Source organism: Musa acuminata, chromosome BXJ2-5 (assembly GCF_036884655.1).
Source record: "Musa acuminata AAA Group cultivar baxijiao chromosome BXJ2-5, Cavendish_Baxijiao_AAA, whole genome shotgun sequence".
NCBI lineage: Eukaryota > Viridiplantae > Streptophyta > Magnoliopsida > Zingiberales > Musaceae > Musa > Musa acuminata.
The window spans coordinates 18,882,805-18,905,736 of NC_088342.1; the positions used below are offsets into that span (position 1 = coordinate 18,882,805).

At 39.1% G+C, this 22,932-nt stretch overlaps 1 protein-coding gene and 1 long non-coding RNA gene across 3 annotated transcripts in view; both read left to right on the top strand.

The window, feature by feature from the left end:
* LOC103985272 (zinc finger CCCH domain-containing protein 4) overlaps positions 1 to 22,932 on the top strand; it is a 50,578-nt gene that overhangs the window by 7,916 nt on the left and 19,730 nt on the right. The window contains exons 2-5 of one of the 2 annotated variants that reach the window (XM_009402924.3): positions 3,203 to 3,389; positions 3,755 to 3,928; positions 4,325 to 4,472; positions 7,747 to 8,058. In XM_009402924.3, coding sequence (XP_009401199.2) covers positions 3,203 to 3,389; positions 3,755 to 3,928; positions 4,325 to 4,472; positions 7,747 to 8,058 — 821 coding nt within the window. The remainder of the gene's footprint in view (positions 1 to 3,202; positions 3,390 to 3,754; positions 3,929 to 4,324; positions 4,473 to 7,746; positions 8,059 to 22,932) is intronic. The other variant, XM_065109003.1, reaches the window with a different exon arrangement.
* LOC135612566 (uncharacterized) lies at positions 19,240 to 21,981 on the top strand. Its single transcript, XR_010487004.1, has 2 exons — positions 19,240 to 19,988; positions 21,704 to 21,981. It is a non-coding gene; the product is annotated as an uncharacterized LOC135612566 (long non-coding RNA).

Here is a 22,932-nt window from a genome sequence, read left to right on the forward strand (position 1 = left end):
TATCGATCGGTATGCCCTGGTGTGGTAGTTGAAGGTATTTTTAAGGTTTTAGGGTATACCATTGGTACGCCCTAGCGTACCGACGGTATATACATGTATGTATCGTACCGAGCAGAGCTCAGTATGCTGATACGGACTAGTATTCAAAACCCTGGTTTTGAGTCCATTGTACTTGTAAATATAACATATTTCACCACTCGAGCATTTGTCATAAATCAAGAATTTCTTCTTCTACCAATATGTAGCAAACTTTACAAGCCCTTTATAGACATTCCACGTACAAAATAGTAAGGAAAGTAAAGGAAGAAAAATAACAAAAAGAAATCTATTACATCTTTCATGTTGCTGATTGATGCTGAAAGATCTAATTTTATTCAAGCTCCTATGTATTTTGAAGTCCTCATTCCTGGTCGATACTTGATTGGAGAAATTATCTTCCTCAATTGCAATGATTTTATTGGAGATTAGTTTTCATTTTATCCAAAGATATTAAATTAGTCACCATCAACCATATTGGTTCAGGATCTAATTAGAAATTGCAATGTAAGAAATTTTCTTTTCTTCCTGATGGATAACTGTAGATTTAGAATTGAATGCATCTCCGATACAAGATGACTATTGCCTATAAAAACCTATAATTTTGACATTTCGCAAAATTATTCTATATGCAATAAATTTCAAACTGTTATGATAGTGCATAAAGAATAACGAAACATGAAAGATAAACTAACTTGAGACATAACATTAAACTAACTTGAGAGATAACATCAACTTTGTTGATATACATCAACTTTGTTGATATACATCAACAATGATGCCATTCTCTTTGCAAATTCCTTCATTTTATCTCAAATATTAAATTTATCATTTTAAATATATAGTGATTTTGCCAAAAATTAAAAAGGCATGAAGGAGTTGATCTCCATAGGTCATAAGGTATGAAGCGGGGTTTTTAATTTTGAATGATATCGCTTGTACTGGGTAGTACATATCGGTCCGCTAGCAGATCGGTACGCGGGATGCCCACTACCGGGCGGTATCGCAGATAGGGGCTGTTTCCATCTCGTTATTATCTGAAATCGGTCGGTGACAGTCGAAGGAGGAAGAGAGAAGAAAAGGGAGAACTTGGAGATCTGACGTCACTATCTCTTGACGATCCCGATTCGTCACTACCCTCCCTCGCAGGATGTTGCAGATGATATGTCGCCTCCTCCTCGTTTGAGGCGACGATGCCTCGGTGTTGTCGGTGACTTCTCCTCATCTACGCGGGGAGAAGAAGCCTCGGTAGCGTCATCGAGGCTTTGCGAGGAGAAGAAAACGAGCAGAAGAAAGAAGATATCGTTTCTTCTCCCCACGCGGGCAGAAGAAATGAGGCAATGTTGGCGACTTCTCGTAGGGAGAAGAAACTGCCTAGGCTTCGAGGGGAGAAGAAACCGAGCAGAAGAAACCGTTTCTTCTCCCCATGCGGGCAGAAGTAACGAGGCGACGTCACCTCTCTTTTTATTTTTGAACTTTTTTATTATATATATATATATATATATACACACTTGAATGTACCGCTTGGTATACTCGTATCGTTCTATATCGAGCTGAACTCGATACTTCGGTACGGTACGAAATTACGAACCTTGGTATGAAGTGATGGTTAAATTTAGGTGAAATGAGTGGAAATAGAAGTTCAATAGAAAAAAAAAAAGATAACATGAGGGGGTTGGGGTTAGTTGGAGTAGAAAAAAGAGAGGGAAGACGGAAAAAAAAAAGAAGAAAAAGGAGAAAAATGAAGAGAAACAAAGGGCTCTCAGATATGGGAAAATGTGATAGGTTACTGCCAAAAGAAAGGTGAGATAGGAAAGTGGGTACACTAGTTTGCTGATTGGCCACATTCATTTAATCTATCAGGAAAGAAAACATGATTTTGGAGTTTAAAAATCTCCCCTTTCTTTTGAATTCTGTTTTTTGAGTGTCTGAAATATACATTCTAATAGTAAAATATGAAAACAGAGTTTGATGTATTTGAGACAGATATTTAGAAAAACTGTCTTGAAAAAGCTACAAAAAGTCATTGTACACGTTTCTTATAGTTAGTTATAGCATGCAAGCAACCGACTAAGAGTTTCCATCATAGGTGTAACAGCCATTGAATTCATGAGTAGTCAGAAAGGTTTCACAAGAACAAATAAGTCATGTTAATGATTAATGTTTCCCACTGTGAGATCTAATTTTTCAAATCTCAATGAAGCAATGTTCTCAATGGCGGCGAAAAGGTCCATGTAGTCGATCGACTCGATCCCAAATATTTGAGACTTTAGTTTTATTGTTGTTGACTATGAGATCTAAACTCTTTCATTTGCTTTCTTAGTTGGTCAAACAGTTAATTCATCATTCAACTATTATTATGATTTTAGTTTAGAAGTAAATATAGGACTTTCTTGGTGAGTATCATAATAGAAACCTTCAATCACACAATTTCAAATTAAATGGAGTCAGATATATATTTTTCTTTATATACTGCTATCTGACATGAATTATGAATTTTTAACATCCTCTTTAAGTTTCATTGTATCTACAATAAGTCATCAATTCATCATATGCAATTCTTTAATAAACTTACAACTAATCAGATTAATGAAATTATTAACTAAGCAAAACCTTATTAAAATATTGCATATCAATGTTGTTTTGATAAACTCTATGGTCCATTAGAAATGTTGTTTTGCATATTTGGAATTTGTTGGACTTGATGGATGTATGTAACCTTTCCCATGTGTATAGGTAGGGAAATGAAGTGGCCAACTGGTTGGCCAGATATGCTAGGGAGTCTCAGTCATTTATATTTTGGAGATGGGAGTGGCCCTCTTGGCTGAGTTTTTTCTTACACTCCGATACTACGGGTGTCTTTTGTAATGCTTTAATATAGCTAATTTAATCTGCCGGGTTTGAAAAAAAAAAGAGATTGCATATCAAGATTATAATGCAGCTCCCAATTTCTAGACTAGGTTTGTTACCATTTTTTGCCATAATTGGTGCCGAAATGCGAAAAAACATCTCAAATTCTTAACATTACTGAGCTTCTTATTTCCCCAACTACCTAATAAATTGTTTATTGCTGGATTGATCTTGCTATGTGTACAATTACTTTCTAGTTTGTATTTTTTTTTCTTTTTTCCTTTATTTTATGCATTGCCATTTTATTATATTAAAGGAAAGAGCTCCCAAGTTCCACAGTTCCTCCTTGAAGAGAATATCGAACCCATATTATGTACACAACCTAGAAGATTTGCAGTCGTGGCAATAGCTAGAATGATAGCTCAAGCTCGTAACTGTGAAGTTGGAAGTGAGGTTGGATATCACATAGGCCATTCAAATGTCTCCGACATCAGTTCGACTAGGTACTCAATCTTTCCTTGACATGTATTAGCACTAATTACATTGCAATGATAAATAATACTGTGATCATGTACCAAAAGATAATCTGTTCTGCCAAAACCTTTGACCTGTGTTCTAAGTCATCCTTATTGATAAGAAAATGCAAATAGCTCATGTTTAATGTGGACAAGAACTTACATATGTGCTACTTTTTCTTGTTTGGTTTCTAAATTCTTTAATGATATGACTTTTCTGATTTGTATTACTTTCATCATGAACTTAACCATTTCGCAAAGGTTGCTATATTACATTGTCAGCCTGTGTTTTTTTTTTCGCTTGGTGTTAAATTCTAAGATGCTTTACTTTTTCTTTAACTATCATGTGACAGATCAAAAATTGTTTTCAAGACTGCTGGTGTTGTATTGGAACAAATGCGTGATAAGGGATTGACTGCCCTAAAATATAAAGTTATAATTCTTGATGAAGTGCATGAACGGTCGGTGGAATCAGATCTTCTTCTTGCCTGTGTGAAGCAACTTATGATGAAAAACAATGATATGAGGTTAGGACCATGTGCTGCTTTTTCTTTTCTCCAACTATCATATTATAGCCTATACTAAATATGCAAGGATTGTTCTGCTAGTTGGCTTGAGCCACACAATGGAATATGTCCAGTACATGGCCATACCAATTTTTGCTCTCTGCCAGATGGCAGTTGTATGTTTATTGACATGATACAGTACATTCCATTTTGGGAGGCACTTTATGCCTTGAAACCACAATCCTTGGTTAGATGATGATAATTTTTTTTCAAAAGCATATCTGGTTGAATTTTACACTATGGATTCTTTTGTCTAGAACATTCAACTACTGTGATTAGAACATTATGCTTTTAACCATTTAATTTTGGTATCTCTCCTATCGATAATATTTCTGATACTATTTTGTTTACATGTAGGGTTGTTTTGATGTCTGCCACAGCTGATATTACAAGATACAAGGATTACTTCAAAGACCTTGGTAGGGATGAAAGAGTGGAAGTGATCGCAATTCCTAATGCCCCACAGCATAGCATCTTTCAGAGAAAGGTTCTATATCTTGATCAGGTACTTTACATTTCTATCATTTTGTCTTATTTATGTTGGTTTAACAATTGATTATTGGTTTGGAGTTATTATATAATTGCTTAGCGGACAGGCAAAATTTCTAAATCTCATTTGGAAGAATAAGTGACATTCATGATCCATATAGTTAAAGATGCTGATTGTGCTTGAGGATGTCAAAGTGTCATTCTTAGATTCTTTCTTGCCTTAGAAATTACCATTTTTTAGCTCATGATTGTGATTTCACATTTAAATGACCAGGAGATTTACGACTTCTGGAAGGTCTCCTGAGATATGGCCAACAATTTACTGCTTAAATTAGTAGACAAGTCTTGTGGTAGCAAATACCTACTTTGTGATAGCTCCAACAGTGATACTTGGTTCTTCCAGCCAACAAAAAACAATAGAGGGTGATAGCGATAGTTGTTGTCCCTCTTGTTTAGTGGATTACCCATTATATGGTGCAATGGAAATTTCTTTGAAGGTAGCATATATGGCATGTGTTGTTGCAGTCTGTAGGATCTAGGAACTTGCCTTGACTACTGAAAAATAATTCTATGTGGTATTTGTTGATCGATTTGGTTCACCTAATTCTTTTAGTGATTTTCTAGATATGATGGCCTAGAAATGGCCTTGACTACTGCTACAGTGCTCGGCACGCCTGAATATATCGCTCGGTACACCTGGGTGTACCGAGCGGTATACCGTACCGTATCGGTACCGAGCCCAGGTCGAAACTCCGGTACGGTACGGTATTGCGAACCTTGCATGAAATTGTCCCTCAAATGCAGAAGCGACAGTCTTTGTCACTTAGATCAACTAATGATCATTTTTTACAAAAAATACTAACTCAAATCAATTGAAATTGTAACCTAAATCAGTAATTTTTTTTATTAAACTGAAATTTCTTTAACAAAAAAGAAAACCCAGAGCTCGAAGCCTTGGCAATGCAGGGTTTGCAAAGGTTCAATGAACGCAAGCTGACCTCTATAAATAATTAAAAAACAGAAATAATTAAGATAAGCATATACTGAGTTATTGTTACAATTCCACAAATTTGAAAAGTATTGACATGCCTTGCGCCACTGAAACCTTTGATAGATCACAAACTTGTCATAAACAAGCCTATCTATTTAAGAACTTGTGCCATGAGGACTTAATGGTGCTAATTAATGCTCTTAAAGAGCTCGCAATGATCTTTACTATAAATCCCTTGTACATGCTCGAAACTGATCTTCGATATAAAAGAACAATTTAGTAGGTAAATCAACCCTGAAAGTTTTCCAAGAGTTTGCTACCTCACTAAGATCTGATGTTTAAAGACCCATGCACAACAGGTTTCTTGAGAGGTGACACCACTCCTGAAAATTTTCAAGAGCAACTGCCACATCCTAGGTATCGTCATTTATATGAACTTTATATGCTTGGGAACATAAAACTTATTTGTATAGTGATTTGTTCATGACAAGGTTTGAAATATCGTACCGTACCGACGTTTCGATATTCGCTCGGTATGGTACGATACTGTATACCGAGCGGTATACCGTTCGGTATATCGCTCGATATATATGTATATATACATGTATATATACACATGTATATATATACATGTATATATACATATATATACATATATATACATATATATACATATATATATACATATATACATATATATATACATATATATATAATTTGGTGACGTCGCCTCTGTCTTCCCCCTCTTCCCCAGTGGGGTGACGTCGCCTCGTTTATATATATATATATATATATATATATATATATATATATAATATTTATATATAAAATATTTTTATAAAAGGCGACGTCCTGTCGCCTTTATATATATATATATATATATATATATATATATATTTCCTTTTTCGGCGACGTTGCTGAGGCGATGCGATGTCACCTTAAAAAAAAATGTATTATATATATATATATATATATATATATATTTATATTTATATACCGTTCGGTAACGAGTGGTCCGTGTACCGGTCAGCTGACGGACCGGTACGTACCGCCCGTATCGGGCGGTATTATTCGAAACTGTATACCTTGGTTCTTGACAACAAAGACATGCTTATTTGGTCTTAAGGTTTTTGATTAATTGTCAAAAATCTTTATGGTCAAACTAGTTGACATTCTTAATATATCTTGGATTAAGGGTTCAATACCTTAATGGCGACGATGACAATAATTGTAAGTCACTATGTCATGAATATTTGTTGTTGGTTACATGAATCTTTTATTACCATTGATTTATATAGAAAACCATATCTTTAGTTAAATTTAGAGTGTTTAAATATATATGTGAAGTTTTGAGTAGTCTTCTTGGGTCTTCCCTTACCTCTCCTCATATATATCATTAATAGTAATTGGTTCCTCTTCTATGTACATCTATAGGTCTCCTTAACATATGCCCAAATGATTTTTAATTTTTTTCTCATTTTATTATTTATTTATATTACAACTTATTATTCACGAAAGACTATGTTTTTTCTTATTTTATATAATAACTGACACATTCATCCCAATATTCTTATATGATGATATAAAATTTGTGTATATGTTACTTATTAATAGTTTAATTCTCAAATCCATAAAACATCGTTGGTTTGACAATTGTCTTATAAAATTTTTATTTCAATGATACAAAGTTTTTTGCTTGTGGGAACTTTTTGTCTGTCCAATTTTTCTGTATCTTTAGATTTGGTGAAAACCAAGGACATTATATCAGTAAAAGTTATCTGAATCTCATAAAATTTCTTGGTGAAAACTTGAAATACAAATTAAGGTGAGCCTTTGATATGCTCCATTTAGTATGTAGCCTTTTGATCAAGATTGAGATGTGACAAGTTGACTTTTGAATTCTTTTTTACTATTTTTCTGTAGTGAAAGTGTTAATCTCTCTTGGTTAATGCCAACATGTAGATCCATTTGATTTCTATGTTGTAATTTTCTTGCAATTGTTTCTTGCTTTAATATGACTAGTCATAAATGCTTCTATAACACACAAAAGGTCAGTCATCTAGAGCATCGGTAATAAACCACATGAATGTATAATGTGCATCTACTATATTGGATCATATTTATTCTTCATATTCTTTTGGGTTTTTTCAATAAAGTCTATATAGACCTTATAGCTGCAGTTGCACTTAGTTGTAGGTTGTTATATATTCAGCTCAATTTGAGTGCAGCTTGCATCTGAACATTTCTTCTTTAAAACATGCCGTATTTGAGAAAAAAATGAAGCAAATATGCCTACCAGGTTGCGGTACTTCTGGGAATGGATTCAGATTCATTGTCATCATATTGCAATCCAGGGCAGATCCCTTCTTCCAATGCAAACATGAAACCTGAAGTACATGCGCTTATTCACAAGTTGGTATTGCATATCCATGAAAGTGAACCAGACATTGAAAGGAGCATATTGGTTTTTCTTCCAACATACTATTCCCTGGAGCAGCAATGGATACTTTTAAGGCCTCTTAGTTTGTTATTCAAAGTACATATTCTTCACCGAAGTGTTGATACTAATCAAGCACTATTGGCAATGAGAGTTTGCAAGTCTCACCGCAAGGTACTCCACAAAAATCAATTCCTTATTGCTTAGAATTTATATTTCTGTCTTGTAATGTTTAATGTATACCTCATCTCCATGTTGATGGGTAAGAGTGGACTACTAGTTTTTTATTAAAAAAAAAAGTTAATGCCAATGGATCGATGTGAGTTAACAACAAAGGCACATGCATGTAGTTGGTATTAAAGCATTAGATGTACAGTCACAACAAAGGCCTTCTAGTGCCGGTTATAAGTTACAAGGATTATAACAACAATATAGTGTGGGTATTATCTTGTCGGACTGATACATACATACTGACTGGAACCGATGTATCGACACATGACACATTGGTATATGTTGAAGGAGAATGAAAAGATAAAGGAAGAAGAGGAGTTGGAGAAAAAAGAGAAGGCAATGGAGGAAGTGATATGGAATGATCTAGTTGAGTTCAAGTCAAACTCTAATTCGACTTAACCGGAGTTCAAGTCGAACTCTAAATCGATACTGATTCAATCGAACCAAGTTCAAGCTTAAATCCGAGCTCAAAGACCAGATCAAACACAACGTAAATCTCATTCGAGTAAATTGAGTTCCAGTCTAAGTCCGATTTAGCTCATTCAGAGTTCGAGTTGAACTCTAATTAAATCTCAATCCTGTTTAACCCAAATCGAGCTCGATTCCAAGCCCAAAAGACAGATTTGATCAACTCCAACCTGCAGCAAACTCAATCCAAGTCTCACTCGGATTGGGAGAGGAGTAGGCAACCAAATTGAGGAAGAGAATTGTGGCGTCGGCCCTAGCAATGGAGTCCTAACCTAGGTAGGACTTCATCCATAAAAGGACTAGGAAGAGAGTCCTAACCTAGTTAGGACTCCACCCCTATAAGCAATAGGAAGAGGGAGTGAACATTATGAAGAGGGAGTCCTAATCTAACTAGGACTCTATCCCTCCATCTATAAAACAAGGGGATGCTCAACCCCTTTAACTCATCGAATCCAAACTAGACACTCTTCAAGTCCCAGTTGGCCCTAAGCAAAGTCCTAGTCGAAGAGAGAAGAGAGGAGAGAAAAACGAAGAATAAGTTGACAATCATCAACCTTCCTGTAGCAGCACGTTTGTTGCAAATATTCTTCCAAGAAGTTGTTGCTCCCTAGTAGCCTTCCCAAGATCCTTTGACAGTAGCAAGAAGAGGAGAAGATAGAAGAAGAAGAGAAAGAAAAGTGAACTTGTGACAACTCTTAGTAATCTCGAGTCCAACAACTTCTCCAAACAGTAGCATAATAGCTACTGCAACTCTCAGTAAACTATAAAGGAGAGAAAGGGAGAGTTCGGTGACAAGTTTGTAACCCAAATAGTTCGTGTTTGTCGCACGAGAAGTTCGAGCCTTTATCGCTCTAGAAGCCTTTGCTTAGTTCTCTGTTTTAGGTACCTCTATTTTAAAGTAAAGTAGATTGATTTTGCCTTTAGATTTTGTGTTTTCTACAATACAAGATGCATCGTGAATTGCTCATACAGGTCTGCTGTTTTCATATCATCATTCCTCGCTTGTGGATGGTTACCACTAGGCAAAGATACAAAGCATCGGGTGATAAATTACACTAGTTGGAATTTCAACTTCGATCATTGATGAAAAGAGGCCATCCATGATGGAAACGAGCAATCCAACAGTCTTGGTGGACTTCTGCAAAAGATGGAGGTCATGATAGGTTGGTTCCAATCCTAAGCCATCCCAACAACAAGAGACGATGGAGATATACACATCACAACGAAGGAGAAAGGCATCCTCATCAAATTTTGAAATTGGTTTGTTGAAGGCATGTTGTGGCAACAACGACAATGATGTTGTGATATCGATGAAAAAAGTGAGTCTTCGACCCTTTTGAGTTAAGGCTTAGATTGACATATCATCCTATGATGATACGATCAATGCTAAGGTATTAGATGTGTGGCTTGATCAACTTGACACCTATTTTACTCTCTATGGGTACAACAACAACGATGAAGTCGTGCTTGTGTGACTTAAGTTGTTTGGGCATGCTCTAGCATGGTGGAATGTGTAACTCTGATCTTACACCGACGATGAGGTGACTTGGGGTCAGTTTAAAAGGCTCGTCCAATAAGAACTCCATTTGATGGCCTACATCGAAAATTGGTCGAAAATATGACATCACTTGTGCCAAGAATCGAAGCAATCGGTGTAAGATTACACCACCTAGTTCTGACAGCAAGCAGTGGCGCTTCAGATTTCTCTTGACGGCCACTCAATAATCATGAAATATACCATTGGTCTACATGGTTAGACCAACACCAAATTAAGCCTTTTCAAGGTGTTTGACATCTCGGGCCCTGGTGGGACAATCATGGTGATCGAAAGAAAGATTAGATACTACAGCGAGAAGATTGCGGAAGGCCAAGCAAAATTTTGAGTATGGTAAGAATTTATCCTCCTTGAGGAAAAGTGATCTTTTATATGATCATTATAAAATTGTTGTAATCTCAATGAGAAGTGTTGGAAGGTTCATCTAGAACACTTTTCGAAAAGGTGAAAGAAGAATGATCAAAGTTAGCGAATAGCAGTTGCGATCATTGATGACAACTCCATCGACCTTGCATCGGTATCTCATCGTAAGGTCTAAGGTTATATACTCGAGTTCGACTTTTGGTCCAAAAGTTCTAGAACTCTTTACTATAATGATCCAGGTGAAACAAGAGATCATTGGTGATGTTGAATCTATGTTCGACATCGGTTGCCAAACAAACCTCATCTTAGTGAGCTCAGTTCAGAAGCTCGGCCTAGAGACCACCACATCCAAACCCATAATTTCTAGGTTTGCTCCATGAGGATGTGGAGATAAATATTGGTCGATGATGCCATATATGCTTTGCCATCACAAGCCAATACATTGACAAGGTGATGTGCAAAGTGGTGTTGCTTGACATCTATGAAGCCATTTCTTAGTAGCCCCTACCTTTGGGATTGAGATGTTTACTTTTGTCATCAACTCCAAAAAGGTATTAACTCCAGAAGGATGGAAGAAAGTTCCTTGTCACCTAAGATCCGATTGGTTCGACAGATGACTTGATAACCGCGGACTAAACAAAAAAGATGGTGATCACTTGCTAAAAGCACATGACTCTAATTTCTACATAGAGATCAAAATGTTCCTCCAACATGACAAAATGGAGGAGAAACAAAAAGGGGCAGTAGTAAGATTGCAGCCTCGAGAGCTCAAAAAAGAGAAACAAAACCCTTGAGTTGATGGTGAATGATGATGAGAACCATGTCAAGAAGGCACAAAAAGAGAGTATGGTTGGGCATGACGACATTAATCACGACAATGGGCCCAAGCAAAACCCCTAGTTGCTCAAACCAAAATCAAGATTCAATAGGAGCTGAACTACCTAATTGGGGAATCCATGATCTGCGATGAGGAGTTCAAGTTGAACACCAAATCAATCCCAATCCAACCAAACCAAGCTTAAGCTCAAGCTCGAACCTTATCTCAAGGACCAGATCGGACATAGCCTAAGTCTCACTAGAGTTCAGGAGTTTTGATTGAAGTCGAATTCAACTCAAATGAACTTCGAGCCGAATTGCGATTCAATCTCAATTCTGTTGAACCCAACTCGAGCTTAATTCCAAGCTTAGAAATTAGATTTGACCAGCTCCAACCTACAACAGACTCAATTTTGAGTCCTACTTGGATTAGGAGAGTAGACAACCAAATTGAGGAAGAGAGCTAGGGGTGTCGAGCAAGGGAGAAACCTAACTTAGTTAGCACTCCATCTCTAAATGCACTAGGAAGAGAGAGTCCTAACTTAATTAAGACTCTACCTCTACAAGCACTAGGAGAGGGAGGCATAACCCAGTCAGGACTTCATCCCCCAATCTATAAATCAAGGGGGGCATTCAACTCAGTGAATCCAAACTAGAGCCTCCTCAAGTCCTAGTCGGCCTTAGGAGGCAGAGTCCTTGCTGAGGAGAGAAGAGAGGAGAGAAAAGAGAGGGTGAAGTCGGTAATTAGCAGCCTTCTTGTTCTTCTTCCTACCTATTGCAACACCTTTGTTGTGGAGATTCTTCTAAGAAGCTGTCGTCCCTATCAGCCTTCATAGGAGCCTTCGTCTTCTATCGTGAGTGCAACAAGTTCTTTCCCAAACGATGGTAACTTTCGACCATTGCTACAACCCTTGACAACCTCTGAAAGGGAGGTTGATGGCTGAGAAGAAAGGAGGGAAAGGGAGAGTTCGACAAATTTAGCTATTTATGACATTGCTTTGTGCCAGTTAAAACATCACAAATGCTTGCATAAAATTTTTGCACTAGTTCTTTTGTCACTTTGCACATAATAGTTCCTTATGCAAATGAAACAACCTTTTTCCTTGGTCTCAAAAAGGAATTGTTTTGCATTATTATGCGTTCTTATAACTAATTATGATGTTTTTATTTATGAAAGAGGCTAACAACTTGTGATTGTCTTCCACCTACATATGATGTGACTTTGTTCTACAAATAGCATAATTGGTAATTCTAGATCTTTAGGTCTAATATCCTAATTATGTTCTGGATAATTAAAAAAAGCAATTGAACTCTAAAATAAGTTTAGTGGGGACAAAGTTCCATATTTGTCATAAATTTAGCAAATTTTCTTTGGAGTGTCTCGAGATCATCTTTACGTGATGCACATGAAAAATTTTATAAATATTGCTGTATAAAAACTTTTATTTATCAAGTCATCAAGTAGTTCATTGTAATGTTCTTTATTTCCCAAGAGACTAAAATGTTATCCAAAAAACCCCTACAAGAATAAAGGAAAATCTTATAACATCTCGTCAAAGACATTATAAATTCACACTATGCTAATCTTTTATGCAATTCCCACATTGACTAATTAGTTGGCCCTAACTAGCACTTATTATTTTGGATATTAATTATCTTACGATTTTTATGTATAATCCTTGAGGGCAAGCAATTTTGTAATTTTGCAATTTTTAAGATTGCTTCTTAGCAATCTGGGTGACTATGTGATCAAGGACAATCTAGTGAGTTTGAGCCAAACTCCAATTTTGCTCAACTGAAGTTTTAATCGGACTCCAATTCGATCTTGATCAAACCAAAGCAAGATTAAGCCCAATATTGAGCTCAAAAACTAGATTCACATTTCAAGCCTCACTCGAATTCAGCTCAAATTGAGTTCTGATCGAAGTCTAATTCAGCTCAGCTTGGCTAGACTCAAAACTCTGATTCAAATCCAATATGGTTGGACTCAACTTTAGCTCAATTGAATCCAAAGAGGTCAGGTTCGACCAAATTTGTTCCCACTCTAAGTCCTAAAGGCATTAGGACTTCAAGTCCGAAGAAATTAGGACTCTCTGAGTCTTAACCTAGTTAGGACTCCACCCCTCCAATCCTATAAAACTAAGGGATTGCAACCCACTTGAAGATATCCAAGTAGAGCCCGCTCTTGAGTTTCCAGCAGGCCCTAAGCTGAGAAGAGAGGAGAGAAAGAAAGGAGTTTGCAAGTTCAACAATCCTTCTTCCTATCTATGTTCACCTTCCTGTAGTGAACTTTCTTCGAGTTGATGCCAACCTTAATAGCTTCCAAGGAGGCCTTTGGCAGCAACAAGACAAAGAAGAAGAACCTAAGGCAGCCAAGAAGCAATCCCAATCGGCCCTAGTCCTTTAGCTTCTATCAAGAGCAAAAGAGAGAAGAGAGGAGGAATTTTGTAAGGTGTCGCTAGACCTCCAGCGGCTGCCCCTTCTTCCTTAAATTTTAGCAGTCGAAGTCCTTCACATAAACATTGTGTAGTTGTTGTGAGAAGCAAGGTTCGCAATTTCGTACCGTACCGGAGTTTCGACATTAGCTCGGTACGGTGCGATACTGTATACCGAACGGTATACCGCTCGAAGCGATGTTACCTTATGTATGTATATATATATGTATGTATATATATATATATATATATATATATATATATACATATATGTGTACACATATATGCATATATGTGTACACATATATGCATATATGTGTACACATATATGCATATATGTGTACACATATATGCATATATGTGTACACATATATGCATATATGTGTACACATATATACATATATACATACACATATATATCGTTCCGTCCGGTAACGAGCGGTCCGTGTACCGGTCAACTGACTGTCACGAACTTAGCTGGTTTTGCCTAAGTCATGCGGCACCCTTGCGTGTCCGTCCGCAAAGGTCAGCCTCCCCGAAGCCTCCCGTTGTCCCTTAGGACCAACAAAAGAAAGAACGGGTTAGAGAGAACGTCTCAATCGGGATCCACAAGCAAACATCTCTGAAAACACTTCATGAATAATGCAAATTACAAACAGACTTTACAAGCTCTGAACAGTTGCACAACAAAAGGTAAAATGATCAATTACAGATCGAAGATCTCTTACACGTGTCCACATGACACAACCTTTATTTACAAGCCTAAAGAGGCCACCAACCTAACTAAAATAGGACTATTAAGCTTTCGGTTGTCCCTCTACATGCTGTACAAGGCATGAACATACCAAAAGACACGGACATACATAAGTATTACATCAAACATCCTGTTTAGAAGTTTGTCCGTGACATGACGGATTGGTACGTATCGCCCGTACCAGATAGTATTATTCGAAATTGCATACCTTGGTGAGAAGTCCCAAAGCCCTATTGCTTGTGTTCAAACCTCAGGAGGAGGTCCCAATAATAATAAAAGAGGAGACCAAAACCAGCAGTGATCCTCAATCTGTCGAGAGCACCCAAGTGTTGTCCAAAGGCAAGTTGCATTTTAACGCTTTTGTTTAAATCTTTTGTTGCACTTTATTCTATTTAGCCCTTGTAATTTGCACTTTAATTATACGAACAATAGATGTTTTTTTTTTGGTTTTACGCTTGTTCCTTATCGATATCTTTTGCTCGACTAAAACCTTCATCAAAGAGGTGGTATTGAATAGATGAGTCATCAAACCCGAATCCCATATGGATGAGGTGGTATCAGAGCAAGGGTTCCTTGCCTATGGATGGTTACCACTAGACAAGGATACAAAGCCTATAGAGAAGAGCTAGAAGAATTGGAGTTCAAGTCACGCTCGCCAAGAGGAAGGAACATCGATTGGATGGTGGCCAACACCTCGATAGCCTTGGCTGCTCGTACTACTTAAATGGTTGTATTAACCCAACACATGGAGATTGTGATGGGTTGGCCAACCCCAAATAAAGGACGATTAAGCGAAGAACGTTGTAACAAAGGAGAGAGTTATCTCTATTTGAGACGTGTAGTTGTGAAGAAGAAACTACTAAGCAGGACATTATAGCAAGAACTCAGCCCTTTTAAGTCGAGGTTCTCATCAACATACCCTCCAAAGGGAAGCACTCGAAAGCCAAGAATAACACTAGGAGTAGTAAAACCTCATCTTCTTCGAACAAAAATGATTTATTCTATAATCATTGTAAAATTACAAGTCTAGAAGAATTGGAGTTCAAGTCACGCTCGTCAAGAGGAAGGAACATCGATTGGATGGTGGCCAACACCTCGATAGCCTTGGCTGCTCATACTACTTAAATGGTTGTATTAACCCAACACATGGAGATTGTGATGGGTTGGCCAACCCCAAATAAAGGACAATTAAGCGAAGAACGTCGTAACAAAGGAGAGAGTTATCTCTATTTGAGACGTGTAGTTGTGAAGAAGAAACTACTAAGCAGGACATTATAGCAAGAACTCAGCCCTTTTAAGTCGAGGCTCTCATCAACATACCCTCCAAAGGGAAGCACTCGAAAGCCAAGAAGAACACTAGGAGTAGTAAAACCTCATCTTCTTCGAACAAAAATGATTTATTCTACAATCATTGTAAAATTACAAGTCATACATAGGAGAAGTGTTGGATGGTTCACCTCGAATTCTTACCAAGAAGTGGAAGAAGAACAATCAAAGTCAGTCTACAGCAACCATGATCGTAGTAGATGATCATCTCGAACTGGCATTGGTTTCACATTTGGATATGAGTTTATCATTGATTTTTATACCAAAGGTTATAGACCTGAATTCGATCCCCAATTTAGAAGTTCGAGAAGAATTGTTCACTCTCGAGATCTAAGTGAAAGGAAAGGTAATCGATTTGATCATCGACATTGGAAAGCAAAAGAATCTTATCTCAACACTCTTCATCCGAATCCATATCCTCTATGGTGGATCCACAAAGACATCAAGATAAAGATATATTGCAAATACAAATTCAAATTTACGATCACCACCAAGTACATCGACAAAGTGATATACGAGGTGGTGCCTCTCAACATATGTCAAGTCATCTTCGGGAGCTTGTACTCATGGGACTAAGAAGTCATCCACTTTCACCGACCCCATCAATTTATATTTAGGAAGGATGGAAAGAAGTTCATTATCAAGAAGGATAGAAGTGGATGGCCAATCGACTTAATGATGGTCGCCCATGCCAAAAGGATGGTGAACATGTGTCGGAAACTCATGGCTCACTTTGGCATGCAAATAACTTAAGTCTACCTCTAACATGATGAGAGAGAACAAACACAACGGGGTACTATCAACATTGAAGCCTCGAGAAGAAAAAGAAAGTCCTCAAGACAAGTAAATTATGATCGACAACAAGGAGAACCCCATCAAAACAGCGTGCGTAGACAACACAACTAAGCAAGGTGATGTTGATGACATCGACTAACCAAAGCAAAACCTCCAACATACAAATGGAGGGAAAAGCAACCTCAAAGCAAGATTCAACTTGATGTGAGTTGCTTAATCGGGGAGACATGAGAAGGGATGATTTAGCAAAGTTTGAGCCAAACACCAATTCAGCCCAACTAGAGTTCCAGTTGGACTCCAATTTGATCCTAAATAAAACCAAACCAAGACCAAGCCCAATCTTGAGCTCAAAGATCGAATTCAAGTCAGGTTAAATCTTACTCAAATTCGACTCAAATCGAGTTCTAGAAGAAGTCTAATTCAGCTCAACCCGACTTCGACTCGAAACTCATATTCAAATCCAATGTAATTGAACTCAACTCGAGCACAATTAAACTCAAAGAGATCAGGTCAGGTCAGATTAGGTCCAGTTCCAAGTCCTAAGGGCATTAAGACCCTCCAAGCCATAAGGTCATTAGACTCTTAAAGTCCTAAAGGCATAAGGACTCTTCAAGTCCTATCCTAGCTAGGACTCCATCCCTCCAATCCTATAAAACCAAGAGGTTGTAGCTCCCTTGAAGACATGCAAGTTGGGCCCTCTTTTTGAGTTCCTAATGTGCCATAAGCTGAGAAGAGAGGAGAGAAAGAGAGGAAGGAGTTTGCAAGTTCAGCAGCGCTTATTCCTGTCAGTGACCACCTTGCTACATCATCTTTTTCGAGTTGCTGCTAGCCTTAATTACTTTCTAAGAGGCCTTCTGCAGTAGTAAGAAGAAGAAGAAAAACCTAAGGCAGCAAAGAAGCAGTCCAGTCAGCCCTCCAGCTTTTGTTGAGAGCAAGAGAGGAGAAAAGAAGAGAGGATGAATTCTGCAAGGTGTTGCTAGACCTCCAGCTGCAACCCCTTCTTCCTTGAGTTCCAATAGTCGAAGTCCATCCAAACATCGTCTGGTTGTTAGATTTCTTAAAATCCTATTGCTTATTATCCAAACCAAACCTTAAGAGGAGGTTCCACCAGCAATAGAGGAGACCAAAATTGATAGCGATCATCAACTTGCCTAGATGCATCCAGGTGTTGTCCAAAGACAACCTGCATTTTATTGCTTTTTAAGTCTTTTATCATGCTTTATTCCATTGATTGATCCTCGTAGTTGACACTTTAATTTTATAAGTAAAAGAGATTGCTTTCTTTTTTGTTTTATGTTTGTTCCATAGAAATATATTCTCCTCTATCAAAACTTCTATCCGAGTGGGTTCTTCAAACCCAAACCCCATACAGATCACTAAGTTTGAGTTATAGAATGTTAGGACCCTTTTTTTGAGCTTTTGAATAATGTTTATTGAGTCTGTTTAGTCCAGTTGTTTATCGAGTCGGTTTGGTTCAGTTAGAGATAAGTAGAGGGTTATTTAATATTTATTTATTATTAGAGTTCAAGTCCTGATGGATTTTGGGTGGAACTCTATAAATAGGGATGTAACTGCTTCTTTTCAGTTATCTATGAAAAATACTATTCTGTCTTTTGACAAATCCTAGGAGGTCGATCCCCTCGAAGCGATCAAGGAGGTCGATCCCCTCGAAGTGATCATCACCTTTCTCTTCTTTTTTAAGATAAGACTTTAGGGTCTTATCATTTGGTAACAGAAATAGGGTAAATCACCGATTGCCTTTGTTCTCGCAGAGCCACCGTCGATTCCTATTCTCCACTGCAACATCAACCTCGGCCGCTTCAACGCTGCCTCTCCCTTGCTCTACCTCCGCTGCTGTAGTCGTCGGATGCCATCATCGCAGTCTCAACCTCATTATTTAGCGATCGCTTCCGTGAGTCATAATAGTTGCAGTCGTTACCTTCCAGCCCCCGACGCTCTCATCACACGCAGCGATCGAAACACAGGGCAGCAACTCTTCCTCCATCGCAGCCATCGCATCGGCAAGCCCTTGCCGACGCTGCCCCCAAACGCACCACCATCGCTACCTCTCAGCCCTCAGCAGTAGCGATCCCTCCACGCAGTGACTGCAACAAGCATCGTTGCCTCTCACCAGTGCCTCCTTCCGCAGTGTGACAGAGATATAGCAACGCTGCCTTCCATCCGTGTCGTCGCACCCATCGCAACGACGAGCCCTTGGCGGTGCTGCCCTAGCCGCGCCACCATTGCTGCCTCCCAGCCCTCAGCAGTAGCGATCCCTCCACGCAGCGACCACAACAAGCATCGTTGCCTCCTACGCAGCGAACACAGCTACATCCCCACATCCTCGCAGCAACCCTTTATTCCAATAGTGCTACCACCGATTGCATCATAACAATAGCATCGAGTAGGGCAGTGATATATGCCCTAGTCTTGACACCAGAAATAGGAGTTGAGATTACAGATTTGCAGTCTTACAAAATGGCCACCGATAACTTAATGAAAGCACAAATGGAAGCATTGGAAATCAGAATTGAGAACCGACTGCAAGAAACACTTAATGATTTCAAAAAAAGCCTACTAGAGAGCCTCAACAAATTTTAACAAGATGAGAGCTCAAGTTCTGCGTTGCATAGAACTTGAGCTCTCGCTGCGATCGACGAGGGGCTGCGACAACAGAGGAAGTTCTGTTTCTGTAACCGCTACAAGGAGGGGCTACGGCAACCGACGACTGCGGTTACGGTGCCGGCGGTCCTTCTCGCTCGAGCAAGATGGGGACGCGAGGAGAAGAGGTCGCTAGCCGGGTGATCGAGCGGCGGCGATGCGGCTGGGAAAAGTGGTGGTGACGCGGTTGGGAACAAGGGCAATCCGTGAGTTGCCCTGTTTCGGTCGCCGCGAGGAGGGCGACAATCGGTGGCTGCGACCCAAGGGGAGGCTGTAACACCCCTCATTTCCGAATGTTCGTATAAATTTTTGGTGATAATGTAAGCATCTATTTTAATTGACAAAAGAAAGAGTATGAATCAGAGGTAACTTATTTTTAAGATTTGGGAGATCTGTTCAAAAAAAAAAGAAAAAGAAAGAATCTGAGGACCTATATGTAAACCCTAAGGACCTAATCGTGAATATGATAAAAACAAGGACTAAACTGCAAAATGCACCAAATGACAAATTCCACCGCTTAAGCTTTCTCTGCCTTCGTTGTTAAGGAAGCAGAGGAGGCAGCTCGTGGGTGATCAGGGAAAGAAAGAAAGAAAGAAGAAGAAGAAGAAGAAGAAGAAGAAGAAGAAGAAGAAGAGAAAGAAAATTGGGGCTTTTAGGGCTCTTGCTTTAATCTTGTCATTTCGGGTCAAAATTTCCAAAGGCAAGTGTTCTAACCCCATCCTACAGAAGTATTAGACTCTGTTTTTATGTTGATTCAAAATAAATTGGAAGATTTCTGTTTTGAAACTGATATGACTCGTTTTGGACCTAAAACCATGCATTCTGAAATATTTTCGGTAAACTGACCCCTATACACTGCTTCGGCTGTAAGTTTTAGTATAAGATGTGAATTCAGGCAGGAACTATTTTGTTTGTAATTAGACTCTTATGTCTTTCTTTTGACACCGATTTTGTAGATTTTGGACACCGAATACTTACCCAAACATTTTTTTCAAATGAGCCTATAGACGCTGTAAAACAGAGTTCAAGATTTCTGACCTATCGCTACTAAAATGCCTATAACTCCCTGTTGAAAATTCTGAATTGTACCAAACTGATTTTATTTGAAACTAGACTTGAAAATCTTTCTTTTGACATATGGTTTGAAAATTTTGGAATTCAATTGCCTACCCTATCGTCTGTTGAATCCGACCCTGTAAATTCTGCAAAACAGTGATTGTGATTTTGACCTTGTGTTACCAAATCAGAGGTAACTCTGTGTTGGGAGCCCTATTTCATCTGAAATCTGTTCCATCCGAATATAGATTGATATATGGTTCGACCATAGCCTTCTTATGGGTATTGGAGCATAATTGTTATTCTGAAATATTTGTTTGATGTGCCACTGGAATTCTGTCCGAAATCGAGCTTTGGTTGATTTCGCGTATTCTGTTCCATTTCCTTTGGATACTTGAATTCACCTAATCTTCTTATTGGAATTGAGCTGATTATGATTGCTTGGAATCCCTGTACACTCTTGCTTTCATTTCTTTCCTAAAATGAATATTTTTGTGAGAGATTTGTTCCTTGCATCACATTGCTTTTGAAAAGGCACATGTACGTTTGGTTGTTCCGCGTGTGCTTCCGTTATATGCTACTTATTGTTGAAACTGCCTTCTTGTACTCTGGTGTGTGGGATTGTCTGGACCTTTGCCAGAAATGGTAAAGGGTATGCGCTGATTTGCCCGCTTTGTGGGGTCCCGCTTTGTGGGATATTCTGGTATGCGCTTATTTGCCCGCTTTGTGGGATCCCGCTTTGTGGGATATTGCTTAGAGCCTGCGATGCTCTGCCGGCCCCCTTTGACTTCACCTAGACGTGGGTGGATGGAGCTCCCAGACGTGGGAGACTTTTGTCAGGTGGTCATTCAGAAATGGATGAATCACATTCTGACTGAGATCCCACTACACCCTCTATATGTTTGATATGACATCCAGAGTTTTGGTGAGTTATTTCTGTTCGTGCTCTGGATAGTTATGATATGATTGCAACGTCAAGGACGACGTTTGAGCTTCTGTACGACATATGAGTTTGATATGCTCTGAAATGCTTCATTCACTGTTGATTTTGCTTCGTAATGTTCCATATGTCGTTGATGTGATTTGGAACATTTTAAATGCCATTGTTAAGCTCCGATATGTTTCCTTTGTTTCTGATATGCTCCAATTACTCTATGCCCCATCTGTCAGGAACCAAATATGTATGATTAAAAAGGACAATTATGATTCTGCTCCTAATGATATTATGTATACGAAATCGTATATTCTGCTTTGTGTTTGAAAACTGCATCTCTTTGGAAATTGTACTATTTTGATATGGATATGTTAGTCACTTGCTGAGCTCTTTATGCTCACCCCATTTGTTGATAAATTTTTCAGGATAGCGTATCGCTTGCTTAAATGTTAAGAATGGGCTGAGGCAGTGGAAAGTTTAGAAGACGTTGGCCAGAACTTTTGTTAGCATATATGTAGTTGTGTATAAGCTACCTTGCATCTAATGAAATGTGACTATGAATCTAAACCTGTGGATTTTGTGCAAGTTAAAGGATCCCTCATGTATAGGGTTTGGAATGTTAAATTAAATTCGTGTAATGATATGAACTTATGGTAAATCGATGATTGTGGTGACTGCATAGATTTCCCCACTTGTGGATTTATATTGTGGTTTTTATTTTGATGAGTTGAGTTCAGATTGTATAAATTATCGAGTGATGTGTGCTATGTTTATGAATTGCACAGGGTTATGAATTGGTAGATTATAGAAGTGAAATTTTTGATCTGAATGTTTTCTTAGTGACCTCAAATGTGTGTTTGGATCCTGGGTTAGTCGTGACAAAAAAAAAAAATTTTTAAATATCATGGATATTTTTAGGGGTGTGACAGAGGCAGGCGGCGGTGGAGAGGCAGCGGTGGTGGCGCGGCTGGGAGCAGCGTCACCAACGATCGTCGAGGAGGAGAGGTCGAGCGGTTGCGCTGCGACGCAAGGGGAGGCGGGCGGCGGCAGTAGGGCTAGGATGGATGCTGGTAGCGTCGTCTCTTTGTCGGGGAACAGCGGCGGTGATGGTCGCCAGCCAGGAAGCGAGGCGATGGTGGGCGCTGGCCGGAGAGCACCACTACAAGGCAACTCTTTCTTCACCATTGTCGTTGTTTCCCCAGCCAGCGACCTTCGACCACCGCTCGACCTGCTCGCTGCCCCATCTCGTTCAAAAAAAAAAAAAAGAAGAAACACGAGAGGAAGAAGCCGCAGCCACCCCTGCATCCCCTGCTTCCGGCCAGCCCACCCACCGCTGCTGCTCTCCGGCCAGCGCCCACCATCGCCTCGCTTCCTGGCTGGCGACCATCACCGCCGCTGTTCCCCGACAAAGAGACGACGCTACCAGCATCCATCCTAGCCCTACTGCCGCCGCCCGCCTCCCCTTGCGTCGCAGCGCAACCGCTCGACCTCTCCTCCTCGACGATCGTTGGTGACGCTGCTCCCAGCCGCGCCACCACCGCTGCCTCTCCACCGCCGCCTGCCTCTGTCACACCCCTAAAAATATCCATGATATTTAAAAATTTTTTTTTTTTGTCACGACTAACCCAGGATCCAAACACACATTTGAGGTCAC